The following is a 17,110-nucleotide window of genomic DNA, read 5'->3' as shown; positions in this document are numbered from 1 at the left end:
CTTTAAGTCGTTGATTGTTCCGTTTATCGAGTAGTTGTTTCGTTTCTCTTATTCGTTTATCGAGATCGACGAACAAAGCTTCCCTCCTTTCCTCGATCTGTCGCAGTGATTCCTCTAGATTTCGCGTTCGTTTCTCCTGAGTGTCACGGAGTGTCTCAATGACTCCTCGGATCTCGCTCAGATCTCTCTCTCGCGATTTGTCCCGTTTTTTCGAGCTCCTGTTCCACTGTGTCTCTCGTCTTCTCTATTCGTTTGTTGTGATCGATGAGCGAGGCTTCGCTCTTTTTCTCGAGATGCCGCAGAATGTCCACCTTGGTTTTTACGTCGTAATACTGCAAGAGAATATTTCGAATTCGCTTGTTCATATCTTCTAGCTGTTTTCGTAGTTCGTTCGTTAGAACTTTCGATTCCTCGCTCCTTACGCGAAGCGCTTCGTCGACATAACCTTTGGTTGTTGCGTCGGTATCATCAATCGGTGTATCCAAATAGCGTATCTTACGTCTGTTGACGTCGTAGTCGTTCGGATTAAGGCAGAGCGCGCTGCGACGCACGTATGCCCGCAGGGATGCAATCGTCGAACGATCGTCAATGCCGCGTTGCTTCTCCAGAGATTTCCCGAATTTATTCACGGACATCATGCCCTCGCGGGTGACGAATCTACCGCGCGTGATAATCTGCTCGTAATCTCGGCAATCTGCATATCGTATTTGAGAAACAATCTGGCTACGCGCGTCATAGATTCCTCCAATTCACCGATCGATCTAACCGTGCTCTCGTTCATCTTCGACAATAAAGTTCGAGTGCTTGTCGAGAATTCGCTCGTCTCGGAGATTTTCGCTTCCGCGTCTCGAAACGCGCTGTCCACGTAACTTTTACTCGCGGCATCGGTATCGGTTCTAGGTGTGGCTAAACGCCGTATAATTTTGTCTCTAGCATCGTAGTAATCGTCACTTAGACAGAGAGCGTTATTACGCATATAGCGACGTAAGGAATCGATCGACGGTCGTGAGCGTACCCTGTCGCCTCCGCCGAACGACTCCAGCGGTCTTCCGAACTTGTTCACCAACATAACAGAAATACCGGTCGCCACCAGCGCGCGCCACGTTTTACTCGATCGCGTCGATCTCGCGAAGTTCCTCGAGTATCGATAGAATCTCGTTGTCGTGAGCGTCGTTGCCAGCTCGTCTAGAAGCATCGAGCAATCGAAGACAATCGACTAGTTCGTTGGGATCGTCCCAATGGACGTACTCGATTCCTTTGTTTCTCATCCGCATAGCAGATGGAATAGAGTCGATCCCTTTTTTCTCGCTTTACTAATACCAGCACCACTTTTATCCTTATCGAGCAATAGTGGCGCGATGATATGTTTGTACTTGAAACCTTTGTTTCCTAGAATAGGCATAAGCGCATTGTGGCCACGTCGATGGGCGTTTGTAATTAACAGTATACTCTTGTACGTTTGCTTGTCGTTCTCCGTGTACACAGCGTCGTCGGGAAGTCTCTTGAAGATCAACTCGTACAAACCCGGGGTACCCTGATATCGCGTGTCGCCGACGATCACGCTGTCGTCGGCGGTCACGTCGAATCGCCTATCGCCAAGCATCGAGCCATCTAAATCGAAGTACACTCCGTAAACGTGATCGATCTCGCTCTGTTTGTCCCCGCTTAGAAGCGCGCCCATATATTTGCGACCTAATGGTCCTCATTGCGCGTTCGATATTAATTCTTCCGATTCGTGTCTAGTCGCGGGACTCACCGTCGCGATCAAGGGCGATCTCGTCGAGAGGCGTCTTCTCGTCGATCTAGACGATGGCTCATCGTCGTCATCGGTTTCGCGTTTTCTCTTAGCACCGACGAACGCGATCGGATCGATTCCCTCGTCTCGCGTAGTATTCTCGACAATTCGTTTCAACGGCTGAACGATCGGTTTGAGTCGTCTCTCCAGTGCGATCTCCTCTTCTATCTCACCGGTCTTTAACTCTCTGTACTTTTTACGTATAGAGTTCTGAGTCTTCGCGATCTCTCGCGCCGTTTTTTCCAACCGAGCGACATTCGTACCAGCCGCAGTGTCAACGTCCATTCTCGTAGCACAACTGATCGCTTTACACCACGGCGAAATCGTTAAATCCTCGTCTGTATCTACCATTTCTTAACGTGCTGTCTTTATCGATGACTATGAAACCATATTTGCGTTTCCAACACGCGCGACATAAAGCGTAAAAATTCTCGACATATCCGTGTTTACATGCTCGTTGTAAACGTGCTTTAGGTTAGTGCCATCCTGTTTAAACAGAATCAAGAGATTCGCGTTGTCGCGTATCAGGTGTTTTGGAATTTTAGCATATGTCTGACAAAGATAGAAACAATCGATGTTCGAGTGTCGACCCATGGCAAAATATTCCCTGATCGCGTTCTGCTTGTCACAGGTCACGTCGTCGAACACGAATATCGAATCAGGAAGCGCCTCGCTCGGTGGCACGACGTCGCTATTGTTTGAGAACGCGTGATAGCCGATCTCGTTCATCGACTCGAGCAGTTCCGCCAGATATCGATATTTTGGTTGTTGCAGAGATTTCGAGTAGACGTACACATTCTCAAAGCGTGCGCCATGCGGACTTTCGAGCATGCTTATCAACACGTTCGTTTTACCGCAATTGGAGGGGCCGCAAATGATGCAACGTATCGTATTCGGTAGTAGAGGGCCGTGTCTGCGCGCCCTCCCGACCGCGTCGCCCGAGATTCGTCGAGCCTTACGATCGAGATTGAGCACTCCTATAGCTGGCGACCGTCGAACGAATCGCATTTACTCGCGCTCGCTTCGAGAAGACGCGACCGATAATTGCTCCACTTATACTCGATGGCGATTCGATCGCGCACAGTGATCGGTATGTTTCCCCTATTAACGGACAAACGTGATATTCTCAATCTATCCGCTCAACAGTTGCAATTTATTCCGAAGTTCGTTCTCGTGCGTGATTTCGATAGATACGTGGAGCTACTGTGGGACAGATTACCCGATCATCTGAGAGCGGATCCCGAGGTACAACGTTGTCGCGTGTGTCTGGAACATTATAATCGTCCGTGGCAACAATCGCATATAGACGGTCCTGCGCCTCTTATTAAAAATTGTAACGAATGTTTAGCGGCGTGGGACTACTCAATGCAGTGATAAACGCGTTTCCCTTCGAACTACATATTCCCGGGTATCAATTTTGTGGGCCCGGTACCCATCTCGCGAAACGATTGGCGCGCGGCGATCGAGGCGTAAATCCGTTGGATGCGGCGTGCCGCGAGCACGATATCGCCTATTCGCGAAATAAGAAACTCGTCGATCGCCACGACGCCGACCGAGCTCTCGCCGAGAAAGCGCGCGAACGTATAACAGCCGGAGATTCCACCTTCGGCGAGAGAGCTGCCGCGACTGCCGTATGGGCTGCTATGAAAACAAAGACAAAGCTAGGCATGGGTTTGAGAAAGAAGAGGAGGAAGACGACAACGAAGAGGAGTATACTTCCAACAATGAAACGTGGAGGCTTGTTACCCATTTTTCCGATATTAGGCGCGCTCGGTTCTTTAATCGGTGGCGCGGCGGGTGTCGCGAAGGCAGTAAACGCCAGTAAAACTGCTCTGCGTCAACTGGAGGAGTTGCAACGTCACAATCGAGCGATGGAGGGTCACGGATTGCATCTAGCGCCTTACAAACGTGGCAGCGGTGTAACGAGAAGAACGAAAAAAAAAATCATGGAAAGAAACGTTAGGATCGCTCAGGTTATCGCTCTCCGGCATCACAACGAACGAACAATTGAACCGTTCGGCGCGTCGTCTACGAATACCCTTCTTCAGAGGAGTGTTTATGCGTGACGCATTACTATTAAAGGCGCGACGTAACGAGAGTGGCATCGTGAATCTCGACGACTCGATGGGCTCGGGTACTCATTGGATCGCCTATGCGAAGAGGGGAAACGACGCGATTTACTTCGACAGTTTCGGTAATCTTCGACCGTCGAGGGAACTCGAGAGATATCTCGGCGGCGTAAATATAATGTACAATCACGGATCGTATCAGACGTACGATCAGAACATTTGCGGTCAGTTGTGCCTGCGATTTCTCTCGAACATCGCGATGTCGCTGAGTCTTTCGTTCACCGGTAGGAGTAGCGTTCCCACGGCGTGCTATTTTCCCGCTTTAGATCTGAGCGACGACGATTACGAGTTAGGTCTCACGAATTTCGAGACATACAACACTATACCGAATGTCGATTCCACGAATAATAAGTTCTATTACGACGACAAAACGATCGTGATTCCCGAAGGTTCGTACGAATTAAGTGCGATAGACAGATATCTAAACGCCGCTATCTCTAAAAAGCGAAAAATCGACGAAAGCAAGAAGACGAGCGACGAATGATGAAAGCGACGACATCGTCTATGACGAGAGCGACGAGGGCGAGAGAGGCGCGCGGTCTCTGATCATTCGAGCCAATGAAAATACTATGAGAAGTGAAATTAAATGCGAGCATCAAATCGATTTCGCGAAACCGAACAATATCGGTTCGCTTCTGGGATTCTCATCGTCGCGCGTGCTACGACCGAACAAATGCATCCATCGAGAGAATAGGACCATCATCTCTCTGGAGTACCGGTCGTGGGAATTCGAAAGAATACATGTATATATGTATATTGTAATATATATATATATATATATATATATATATGTATCATTGTATTGTTGACGTGTTATTCTAAACACGTTATTTGCGATAAATATCATCACATGCCTCGGTAGTCGAAAGGATAAGATGCCTGCCCGGTAAGCAGGAGATCCAGGTTCGATTCCTGGCTGAGGTGGTATTTTTTCGCAAAATAATTACGAGTTTTCACGACTGGTTCGTGGTCGGGCCCCGCCGTGACGCACACCCTCTCTTCTTATTTGAGTCCGACGGACCCGTGAATATTATGGGCGTATCATTAGGGTGGAGTGCAATATCACCGCAGGTGCGTACAGCAATAACGAGCCTGTTCACACGATACACGAATTTTCGCCGAATGTTCTTCCGGGATATAAATTGTCGAACGCTCCAACATCGATCATTTACTTTCCAATCATCGCGCGAAACGTTACCGATATCACGCTTCGAATCGTGGATCAAGACGGGCGACCGATCGATTTTCGATTTTGGAGAAGAAATAACGGCGCGACTTCACGTGCGACGACGAAGGCATTAGAGAGAAATGCGCGAAAGCAAAAGATGCTCGTTCTAAATGAGTGGTACTCGAGAGGAAGAGAAGACGCAAACGCTACATCCGCGATCCCACCGCAAAACGACGCGACGAGGAAGGCACACGAGGGAAGAGCGAACGAGCTGAACGCCGCGAACATTGCATTTTTAAGATCTTTAGGTTTCGTCGTGAAGAATCGACATGGCGAGCGACATTTTAAGTATCGGAAGTGCCCCGATCTTTGACGATCGTATCGTGAAAATAGAAACTCACACTTACAATCCATATGCTAACACTACGTTCGGATACAGCGACGAGATACGAATATCTATTCAGCAACAGGATCTATATACGTTGCCGTGTGAAAGTTTTCTATACATCGAGGGAAAATTCGCGACGAGAGAGAGCGCGAAGGAAGGCACGGCGAAAGAAGTTACGAGAACAAAGCTAGTCAATAACTGCGTCGCGTTTATGTTCGACGAGATTCGATACGAGCTTAATGGCGTGGAGATCGATAAGAGCAGAAACGTCGGCATAACGACCTTGATGAAAAACTATGCATCGTTGAGCTACGAGAGAAATAGAGTTTTACAGAACACCGGAAGGGAAATACCGCCTATAGCGTTGGACGATTTCAACTTTTGTGTGCCTCTCAACGTACTCCTTGGTTTCTGCGAGGATTACAAACGCATAGTGATAAACGCGCGACACGAACTCATTCTGATACGCGCTCGCAACGATAATAATTGCGTCGTAGCGTATTCAGATCAGAGACCGAAGATCACCTTGTTAAGAATACAGTGGCGAATGCCACACGTGATACTTAATGACGTTAACAAACTATCGCTTCTGCGAACATTGGACAGTGGACGATATCTGAGCATGGGTTTTCGTTCGTGGGATCTATACGAATTTCCGTTGTTGCAAAGTACAACCAAGCATTCCTGGGCGGTAAAAGCGGCAACGCAATTGGAGAAACAGCGATACGTGATCTTTGCGCTACAGACCGGAAAAAAAATGTACCGTCAGAAGACATTTCTAAATTCGACAATTGTAAGCTGACTAATGTAAAACTCTATTTGAATTCCGAGTTCTATCCCTAAGACGATATGAATCTAGATTTCGAGCGAAACAAGTTCGCAGTACTGTACGATATGTATCTAAAATTTCGAAAGACGTATTACGGATGTGAGACTTGCGAACCATTTATGTCTGTCACTAGATTTCTGCAATACGGTCCGCTAGTGGTCATCGATTGCTCCCACCAGAACGAATCGATCAAGAGCCCCACGTTCGCGTAGAATTCGAATGCAAAGAGAACGTTCCGGCTAACATAACGGCTTATTGTCTCATCATTCACGATAGAGTTGTAGAGTATAACCCACTGACGAACGTCGTACGTAAACTCACGTAATCACGGTTTTCCTACGAGAGCGATGCCAAACATACCGATCTTCGTCGATCTGCAAGGTTTTACCGTTCGAGAAAAATTTACGGTTAAAGAGGTGGCAATATTAAAAAATGGAAAAGAGCTGACCCATCGAATATTTCGAGAAGCGATACCTTGGAATCTTCTTACAAAAACGGAAAAATCTAAAGCATGTTGGATAACCTCCAATCATCACGGCTTGCAGTGGAGCGACGGCGACATCGCGTACAGACTCTCGAAGAACGTGATTCGAAACAGCGTGTGCGATCAATCACGAGACGCGCCTAAACGAGTGTACGTCAAAGGCTTGGAGAAAAAGAAATGGTTAGAGGAAATTCTCGGCTGCGACATCATCGCGGATCACAACGTGATCGTCGAGACTATTGACGCGGATTTTGAAGATATAGGGCGCCTAAGCACTCTGGACGACGTTCGAGCATTTCACTGCGAGCGTCACACGAAGCATTGCGCAATGGAGAACGTGTGCAAATTGTACAACTGGTGGTCAACACGACGGGAATGTATCACCGAATTGTAATATCGCATTAACGACTTATATCATATGTCAAATTAATTTGTAATCATTATATTAGATTCAGTGCTTATATATTATAATTAGATTCATTGCTTATAATCGAATTGTTTTATCGCTCGCTATACTTATATACATGCTTGAGAAAATACACAAAACATTGTTTATGATATATCTCACTTTTATTTCATCTCAATCTTACATCCCAAAGTACAGAGCAACAAGTTCGCAATCGATAATGTCGTTACGATCGTAAGCATCGCTATCGCGTATAACTTTCGAGATATTTTCCTTATCCTTAGCGGTTAACGCAATATCCTTGAAACGTGCCAATTTCGCATTAATTTTTCCTAATATCTTGGTCAACGAGATAACGAGTCGACTGATGCAATGCTCGAGCTCGAACATATTTTTCAATGTTTCCCTCGACATGGCCAGGCAAGCCACGGATGTTTCCAGGCGTAATATCGTCAAGTTGTTGATTTTTCCAAAACGCACGGTCATATTTCCAATATCCAACGGCTGGAAAGGACGGTTCTCCGTTGATATTCTGCAGATACTTCAAGAAAACGTCTCGTTGCTCGACAAGCTGCCTCCACGTATCGGGCGACATCAAGATCTCCTTGTCATGACTATCTCCCAGAATAATATTCACGCGCGAGGAGCGCTCAAGAGTAACACATACACTAAGAAATTTGTATCCCGTCTTAGTCAAGGAATATTTTCGTTCTAGAATTCTAACTGAATTATTCGTATAATCGGCGTTACTATGACTCGACGCGATCGATCTGTCATCGTCGAGCGTCCTCTTTCTCCTTTTCGCGTCATCGCTCTCGTCGACTCGGCACGTCTCGGAATCCTGCAAGCGCTCGATATCATACATCTTTACGATCGAAGAGATCGCGCAATACTGTTCGTAAACGTTTCGTATTCTTAGCTCTATACACTATGCGAAAACTTCCGTGCCTCTTCCTCCTCCCTCTCCTCTTCTAAATCGTTCTCGCTCGAAAACACGTTCCTCATCTGAGCGAGTCTTTTCAAAAGAGCGCGCAATTGCTCTAACAATCCGTCCTTTGGACACACGATACCAAAAATCTCCGAATCAAATTTACCGGCCATAGTTACACTTCTAGTAAATTCGTTATATTTAAAGAACTGTCGTTTAACAAAAAAGTACAGATTACCGTCGATGTATCGAACGGCGAACGTTACAGCAGATGGAATCCCAGGAAATATCGCGTGCAACGAATTATGCCTGACGGTTATCATCGAGCAATCGTCGATCTCGGCCATGATCTCGTCGTTGTAGATCGCGAACGTTCGTCCCGCGTTAGTATTAATCACAGCATTAATTTTCGCATTAGGAGGAAGATTCATATCTTTCAATTTCCTCGGCCAACCCGGTACTAACTCAAAACTCGGATATTCTATCATATAAACCGTATTGTCAACAAACAATACGAGTTGGCCTGAAGGTCGTCGATACGCACCCGCCAAACGCGTAAAATTATCGGGAAGAAAACGCAGATAGTCCGTCAGTAACAACGACCTACCGTAAGATTTTCCGTTTAGATCGACCGACCATAAGTAATGTCGATACGCCACATATATTCTATTTTCTAATACCAATACCGCATCGACGCGTCGCAACGCGCACAGATCCGCGGAATTCCCCGTATCGCGCGTCGCAATCGTGGTCGTCGCTACGGTCGTCGTAACTGGTCCCACAATTTCGCTCTTATTTCTTAAACCGTATAAATTCTGAATGGCGAGAACATCCGCCTCGCTCAATCGCATGGGAAAGGTCTTAGAGGGAACAAAAGCGTACATTATCGCATCTTTTAAAGGACTGTGATGTAATCCTAATGCGTGACCGATCTCGTGCGTCAACGTATGCAACAGATGAATCGTATCGTCAGGATTAACAGTTAACTCGATGTGCCACTTCTCCGCGTGCACCTCTGACACTTCTGACGATGGTAAAAAAGCGTGAGCTAACACGTTTCCCGGTCCGTCCAACAACGACGGACATATTCGGCTACCTTGATGCTGAGGATTTACAAACGTGTGAAAACCTTTCCGCTCTCGCTCGCCAGATGAAAGTTCCAAGTGAGATGCGTCTTCGCCCATTTCCTCGGAGAATCGTCCAAGTCATGTAATATATCTTTGACACCGCATCGCGGTTTACGCATGTGTTCCAATGTAGCTTCGTTAAGAACACCATCACCAGGTATACGATAATACTCCTGAAAAAGCGCAATCGCGTGTCTCAGAGCCAACGTCGCGTTATCTGATATCGTTTGCACGTTATCACCATCCAGATATCCGTAGGTTTGCAAAAACCGAATCGCCTCCTCGTCGCTGTTGGCAACGGAATCGCTGTTGGCAACGGAGTCGCGAATCGCCGCGATAACGGCTATCGCGCACGCGATCACGGCGATTCCACGGGCGGGCGTCATCGCGCGAGACAGAAGTCAAATCGACACTGCGCGTCGCCGACCAAAATACGCGCGAACCGTTCGATCGATGTTACCATCGGTCGCGAGAGGGCGAGAACCGACGCGATGAATCGATCCGAGTCGCGAATCAGAAATTAAAATCGCTTTAATTTCTATTCTGTATCGCGTGAGATTATTCTCGTCGAACGAATCCAAATATAAGTAGCGCGATTACACACCAACGAATGACGATCTCGCTAAAGATCCCACACGCAATATCAGTCATAATACAAAATAGAGAACAAAAGTACACAATAGAGAACAAAAATAAAAGCATGACAACGATAAAATAGCAATAAAATAAAACGAAGAAATAAACAATAAACTGACTAATCTTTTATCGCCGTTGCGGTCAGACTTCCCGTAGTCACGCGTAGCGAGCGCGAAAAATGACGCATCGCACAACATTCACATTTCCAATAAAAATATTATCTTCTTATTAATACTCCTACGATAATTTTCATATTTACACACACTTTTACACATAGATTCGTGTACATATTCTTACACATATATTCGTATATATTCTTATATATTCGTGTATATATTTTTATACATATATTCTTATACATATATTCTTATACATATATTCTTATACATATATTCTTATACATATATTCTTATACATATATTCAATTAGTATACATATTAATACCATATATTCTTTTTACATAGAAATATTAGTATACATATTGCGAACGTCATAACGATACATTCTACTCGCTGTCGCACTCGACGCTTCTCGCCTCCCCGCGTACTCCGGGTACTTTCCTCAGATCATCGACGACTCGATCTATCAACTGCTTCTTCCGATCCGACACGGAGTTCAAAAATTGAACTCTCAATTTCGCATACTTCCATCAGTTGCGTTTCTTTTTCTTAACTATATCCTTGACATTGTACACGTACATTCGAACCAATTCGCAATCGATCCCTTTCTCGCCCGGAGATCTCGCCTCGAGCTGTCGTCCACCCTGCAACTTCGTCACATACTGAACGAATCGATCAGCCTCCACCTTATCTCCAGATAGAGACGCGAACAATGCGTCTAAACCACTGCCACAATCTCATCATTCCCTCTCGTGATATTCGCGCAAGATATTTCTCGTACTCGTCGTCGAGATCCCCTTTCGTCGTTTTCAAACGCGCCAGATATTCCCAATAATCTTTTATCCAATTCGAAGAAGCCTCCTTCGTTATCTCGATCTCCATAAGCGACGCACGCTCGTCCGGCGTCGCGGAACTCTCGACCAAGCGAACCATACTGTCCCCAGAGCAGTACGAGTTCCACGGACCCTTTCGACTCCAGATATCAGTAACGATACGTATAGCGTTCCTCATACGCTCAGCCTCGCGTATACGCGCGATCGACTCCGTTCCTCGATGAATCGCCAGATGTTTAGACAAAAACGCCATCATTAGCCGCAAATTACACGACGTCGAATGCATAGATGTCCACATCGCGCGCATCAACTCGAGCGAGTCGACCGCATCGCTCTCGACCTCCACCGATGTCTCGTTATCCTCTTCCCTCGATCGTAGGCCGTTTCTCACGCCCCATCGTCATCGCGTGTTTCTCCCGTTCCACTATTTCGCGTTCCATCTCTCTCGAAAACTCGAGCGAATCTTCTAAGAGCGATATTATCTCCGGATCCTTCAATTGACTCTCCAAAACATTAAACTGATTCTCCGAAACATTAGACTCTCCATCTCGCAAACTAACAATATATCGTCGACACTCCTAGTTAAATACTCTCTAAAGTGACGTAAAAAACACGTCAAACCACAAAGGACGCGCTAAGCCCCGCGGAAAACGCTCAGACGCGAGACGTGTCTAATCGCGACGTACGAGACGCGTCTAATCGCGACGTTATGGAAAACAGACACGACTAGAGCGACGCGACAAACCGCAACATCTTGTCAACAACGCGAGTCGCCTCGACGGCGCGACTAATCGCGACGTTCGCGCCCAAGGCTACGCGAAAAGCGCTAGACCGCGCGGAAAAAAAATGCTAGGGCGGCGTTACGCACCCAAGGCTACGCGAGTCCGAAAAAAACACACTAAGGCGGCGTCGATGACGCGCCCGGAGTTACCTAGCGGGAAAAAAACGCTGGGACGCGCCCGAAAAAAACAAACACTAGGGCGGCGTCGAGAACGCGCCCCGAAACAAACGCTAAAAAAACAGGGGTTACCTAGCGGGAAAAACGCTGGGACGCGCCCGAAAAAAAAAACAAATGCTAGGGCGGCGTCGAGAACGCGCCCCAAAAAAACGCTAGAAACAAACGCTAGAAACAAACGCTAGAAACAAACGCTAGAAAAAAACGCTAGGGCGACGTCGAGAACGGCAAACCGACCCGGGGAAACCCCGCGATCGCCTTACCGACAAACCTGTCTCGACGACCGCTAGAGGGATCCACCTTCTCTCTCCTCGGATACGAACCCTCTGAAGAAAGAGAATCATCTTACCGACTGAAAGGGGGTCCGAGGCCCCCTTAGGATTCTACGATTCCCCCTCTCTCCCCGAACCCCCCCATGCCCCTGGGGGGGCCTCGGCCCCCCTTTGTTATCCTACTCGTATAAAAATACTTGATTTATAATTTGATTTTTTGGGTTTACACGATTCTACTAGAGATGATATCCACAGAAAGTTAAGAAAAACTAGTTCACATCAACGACGATAGTGATGCACAAGAAAAGAAAAACGTTCTTCTTTGAACGCTTACTCTGTTCTATCTCTGTTCATGCAAACCAGTTCTTCCAAAATTTCTATTGATATATCATTTTTACTAAAATCATGCATACAACGTAGAAAATAAAATTAATTTTCCATCTGACATCTAAACAAACAAAAGTTATATCGGTCACGCTTTTCATTTTTTATTTCTTGTCAAGTCATATATTTGATTCTTTTTAATAAAATAGGAAACTATTAAGTAAGGAAATTACTAAGGAAACCATTTTAAAAAAATATGCCAATAATACTTTACGGGTGATATAGAAATCTATTGTTAAAACTTTAATTATTCTAATTATTATGTAATAATTTTATTAACGTATTTATTATCATTAAATATCATAAAATATTATACATAAAACATATTAAAAAGAAAATTTAATGTTTGTAAAAATAAAAATAATTTAATAAAAAAATTACTTTAATAATAGTTTAGCGGAATATACAATTGAGCGCATATTTAATATGAAACACTCCTGAAAACGTGCGGCGGCTCGGCCGTCGAGCTTCAAACAATAGTAAGGGGGCGGGGGCAGTAGGCGTCGCCTTCGAAATTGGACCGAAAAGGGCAACTAATTTCGAGCACTAGTTTATATCAATCGCAGGAATTTAATAAAGAACCATTTCTATGTTCCATGTCAACTAAACTTCTGTCAGGATTTTTGAAATTATACTCATTAAATTCCAATAAAGAAGAATTAATTTCTTGCAATTGACGATGTATTTGTTGTAATGGATTGATAGGGGATTTCATTAATTTTTTTAACCTATCAGGATAACTCTCAAATAAAAACGCTGAAAAAATATCTAAAGGATCATGGATTTCAACATCGTCACATATATGTACTAAAAACTAAACGTTGCAAACAGCAAATTGTGAACCGTACAATTCATTTTTATAATAGTTAAACGATCTCGTTTTCTCACGGATAGCGGTCAGTCGGTTACCAGGTGGGGAAAGCAAGGATGTTGGAGACAGAATTGGTATAGATGCGAATTAGATCGTAAGCGAAAATATATTATAATAATCGTTTATTAAAATAACGAGATAAATAACAATAATATAGTGCCGGATGGAAAGACACGAATCGAAAGAATGGAATAGAATTTGCCATGGTCGGGCGAGATGGTGCTCGATGCGTGTTTACAAGTTTTTATATAACTGAGATATCGCTTCAGCGGTGTGATACTGAGATCGCTATGCGTACTCGGTGATGCGGGACGCGCGCGGCGGGCAGCGGTGTCGCATGTATTGTCGCGGACCTTTAATTCTCGGGCGATTTAAATCGCGTACGCGTGTTTGAAGCGCGGGCGTTGACTCGGTCGCGAGGGTGGAATTTCCGAGAGGATTTTCTGACCGTTCAGGTCGGAGAACTGGTGGGCCCGTTCCCTGCCGAGGAATCTCTCTCCACAGGAGCGGAGAAAAAGGATTGGATGTAATTGGTTTTTTGGGATGATAAGGAATCGGAGCGGAGATGTGGAAAAATAGGAAGAGGAGTTCAATGGTAAGATAACGGCGCAGCGCGGGGACGGTTTATGCGCTTGTAGATGCGATCATGGCGCGATGCGGGACGCTCGCTCACTTGCGTGGCGCGGTGTGGCGTGGGGTGCATTAGCGCTCGCTGGTGCAGCATATGGTGCGGCGCGGGGAGAATATCAAGAACACAGTTGTGTTTACGCGGTATTCCTTCGCTATATTCTCCGATGCTTCAGAATTTTCGCGAATTTATATGTGATTAAAAAAGAGGCATAAATGCCTTTTGCGGTCACTGTCGCACTCCGCCTGTTAATCGGCGGTCCCCGACGGATAGTCGGTCGGGGAAAAATTAGAGGAAGAACGGAGCGGAGGGATGCGCTCCGTTACATGGTTAATAAAAATCAGCAGATAGTTTCATGCAAATGGAATTCCAAAACTATTTATATGTTTCTCTGATATCAATATTGAAATTACAACATGCGACAGTAGAAGATTCTCATAAATTTTATGTAAAACATTTTTCAAAATTAATAGACCAATATAAATCATTTGAAATTCCGTTGCCTTCCAAAACAATAGTTCATTTAACGATCGAGATTTTCTATTAAATTCTAGTAGAATAAATTGCTGTAAATTTATAAGACGTAAAATAAAATACTACGAAAAATTTGCACTTCATTGTTACATAATCTAATATTTAATGGACTCTAAGTCCATGTACAGCATAACAATTTCATAATTCCTAGACTATTATGCATATAATCCATTGAGAAAGATTTAATGAAATCTATGGATAAATAAAAGAAGAGATGTCCATGGCGATGTCATGTAATTGTTTCCTAAATGATTTATCTGCGTTTTTGAGCTATTTCATTCATAAAAACAGCTTTATTTTTGTAATATTCTTCGGGTTCAATACATTTATCACATGACGAATAACCTGAATGTATTTTTGTATTCTTCAAGAAGGCGCGAGCAGGAGTACCGCACACAAAACTATAAATTTGAATCCTAATAAGATTTCCGTTGAAATTAAATCCATTTTTTAGTAATAGTTTTAATTCATCTATAAAATTTGCTACAAAAATATAAAGGTTTCAGCTTTGACATTCCACAGAAAATTGAAACGACAAATAGAATATTACGAAAAATTTTAATAAGTCCCTAAAATAGGTCACAATTGTAATTTATTATTTTTAAGCAATAGAATACTGAAAGATATTTATTAGATTCGGAAAAACAAACGGAGATCGATTGGATTTGAACTCGGGATCCCTCGCCTATTACCAAGACACTTAGTCTGCCCGACCACGACGGCTCCTCTCTGTTAGCTGTTATATATTCTGTATATTCTTGTGTATTCTCTTTCACAATTAGATGACATAGTGTGTGCTTACGGTCATCTAATTCTTACCGCTTACAGCCATTTTGACATTACATTCGTCCCGAATTTACCGAGTCTTCATCTATCGAAATTTTATCGAAACTTGGAGCTTCTGCTCTCTGAGTTCGTTCACTTAGAACGACACATACTGAATTGGAATACTTTTACTCCCCGATTCGTTCACCTAGAATGACATATACTGAATTGGAGTACTTTTTACTCCCCGATTTTGTTCATTCCGAACAACACAAATGTCACACAAATCGACTGAATTCTCCCTGTCAGGTAACATAGGCTAATAATCTCTTTGCTAGCATGGGCTGTATCCCACTTCTAATGTTGAAAGATCGTTTCTTCTATTTCTTTTATGTATGAAGATCGATTGATACAACAGGATGACTTATTCGAATAAACACGTATGCGAAATAAAGTAAAAGTCTTTTATTCAATTAACAGAACGTATTATAATTTAACGTATTATAATTCTGATTCGCTGTTCACGAGTACGGATGTGCACTGAGACGTTCTTTTACTAAGACCGAAGCGGTAGACAAGTGTGATCGCAAGTTTAACTTTTAAGAACTGGTCGAGCACTGTTTTACTGATGGCAAAAGCCTTATAATTTACTGGAGCTCGTACAATTTTACTGAACACGCTGATTGCGACAACACAAGTGCACCGCTATTTCGGAGTCGTGCTCCGACAACGTGCTCCGCTTGAGAAACCCCAAAGCACATGCGCGATCGCAACGTCACCGACCCCAGCGCCTTTAATTGCTACATTAACCACAGTGGCTAATACAACGGATGTCGGGAAAAATCTTACAGCTCGGCCATCCTGGCCTTACATTCATTCCGAATGTATTAAGCTATAATTTATAGAGCTTTTGATTAATCAATCAAATCTTATTACCTAGAATCAAACTGAAAAGAGATAAAGCTTAGCGCATTAATTTACAAAATAAACCATATTAATCATTACGTCATATTGACGTCGCGCTTTAGACTAAAGTAAAAATAAAAGAAAATTTATAGGTAGTGCTGTTAAGATTCGCTTATAACTAACTTAGTATACTTAACATGTTAAAATCTAACATTATAACTACTTATTTTTTATTTACATTAGAGACTGTACTATATAGACTACCATATAGTTATTTATTGAATTTATTCATCCATTGGCACCGGTTTTATCCATGGCTTTAATTTGTCGGAGGATAATATATGACCGTGTCGACAAAACCAGATACGTCTTTAATCACATATCGGTTATTGCCAAGGATTTTATTTATTACGTATGGGCCTTTGTAACTTGGCCGTAATTTACTGCTAATGCCGACTTTTTTTTGTAGATTTCTGATCAAGAATATTCATCCTTTTGATAGATCGACGGTTTCTTATGCTTGTTATCAAAATAATGCTTGTTATATTGACGCAACTTCTTCGTTGCTTTGTTGGCTAAGATTCGAAGTTTTCTTTGCTCAAGCATCTCGTTTGGAATGTTAGCGATTTTAATCAAGGACAACAGCCGATGATCATTGTGACCCCTCTTTTTGAACCCAAACAAAATTTTAGATGGAGTAGCTTTAATGGAACTATTAAAAGTGTTACTTATTGCATATTGGATAGAGACAAGCTTTCCTTTCCATTCCGAAGGCGATCTATCGTTTTGATCAGGGAACTTTTAATAAACCGATTCGTTCGACAATGCCGTTGGCCCATGGGGATGCCACGGCTAGATTTCTCAATTTAATATTGGCGCCTTTCAAAAAATCATAAAATTCGTCAAAGATAAATGCTGTACCTCTATCAGCGATTATTTCTATCGGTAGACCA

At 43.8% G+C, this 17,110-nt stretch overlaps 2 protein-coding genes and 2 pseudogenes across 14 annotated transcripts in view; all 4 read right to left on the bottom strand.

Moving 5' to 3' along the window:
• LOC105422389 (uncharacterized protein F13E9.13, mitochondrial) overlaps positions 1–17,110 on the bottom strand; it is a 263,236-nt gene that overhangs the window by 191,343 nt on the left and 54,783 nt on the right. The gene's annotated exons all lie outside the window — the stretch shown is intronic.
• LOC148935354 (uncharacterized) lies at positions 1,703–2,146 on the bottom strand. Its single transcript, XM_089082120.1, has one exon. It carries the CDS (start codon positions 2,144–2,146, stop codon positions 1,703–1,705), a length of 444 nt encoding a protein of 147 aa, XP_088938246.1.
• LOC148935353 (uncharacterized) lies at positions 7,380–8,068 on the bottom strand (annotated as a pseudogene).
• LOC148935352 (uncharacterized) lies at positions 13,126–15,318 on the bottom strand (annotated as a pseudogene).

This window comes from Pogonomyrmex barbatus, unplaced genomic scaffold, assembly GCF_055798465.1.
Source record: "Pogonomyrmex barbatus isolate J1 unplaced genomic scaffold, ASM5579846v1 scaffold5, whole genome shotgun sequence".
Lineage (NCBI taxonomy): Eukaryota > Metazoa > Arthropoda > Insecta > Hymenoptera > Formicidae > Pogonomyrmex > Pogonomyrmex barbatus.
Note: the sequence above shows the minus strand (reverse complement) of the source record. Positions and strands in the feature narration are given on the sequence as shown.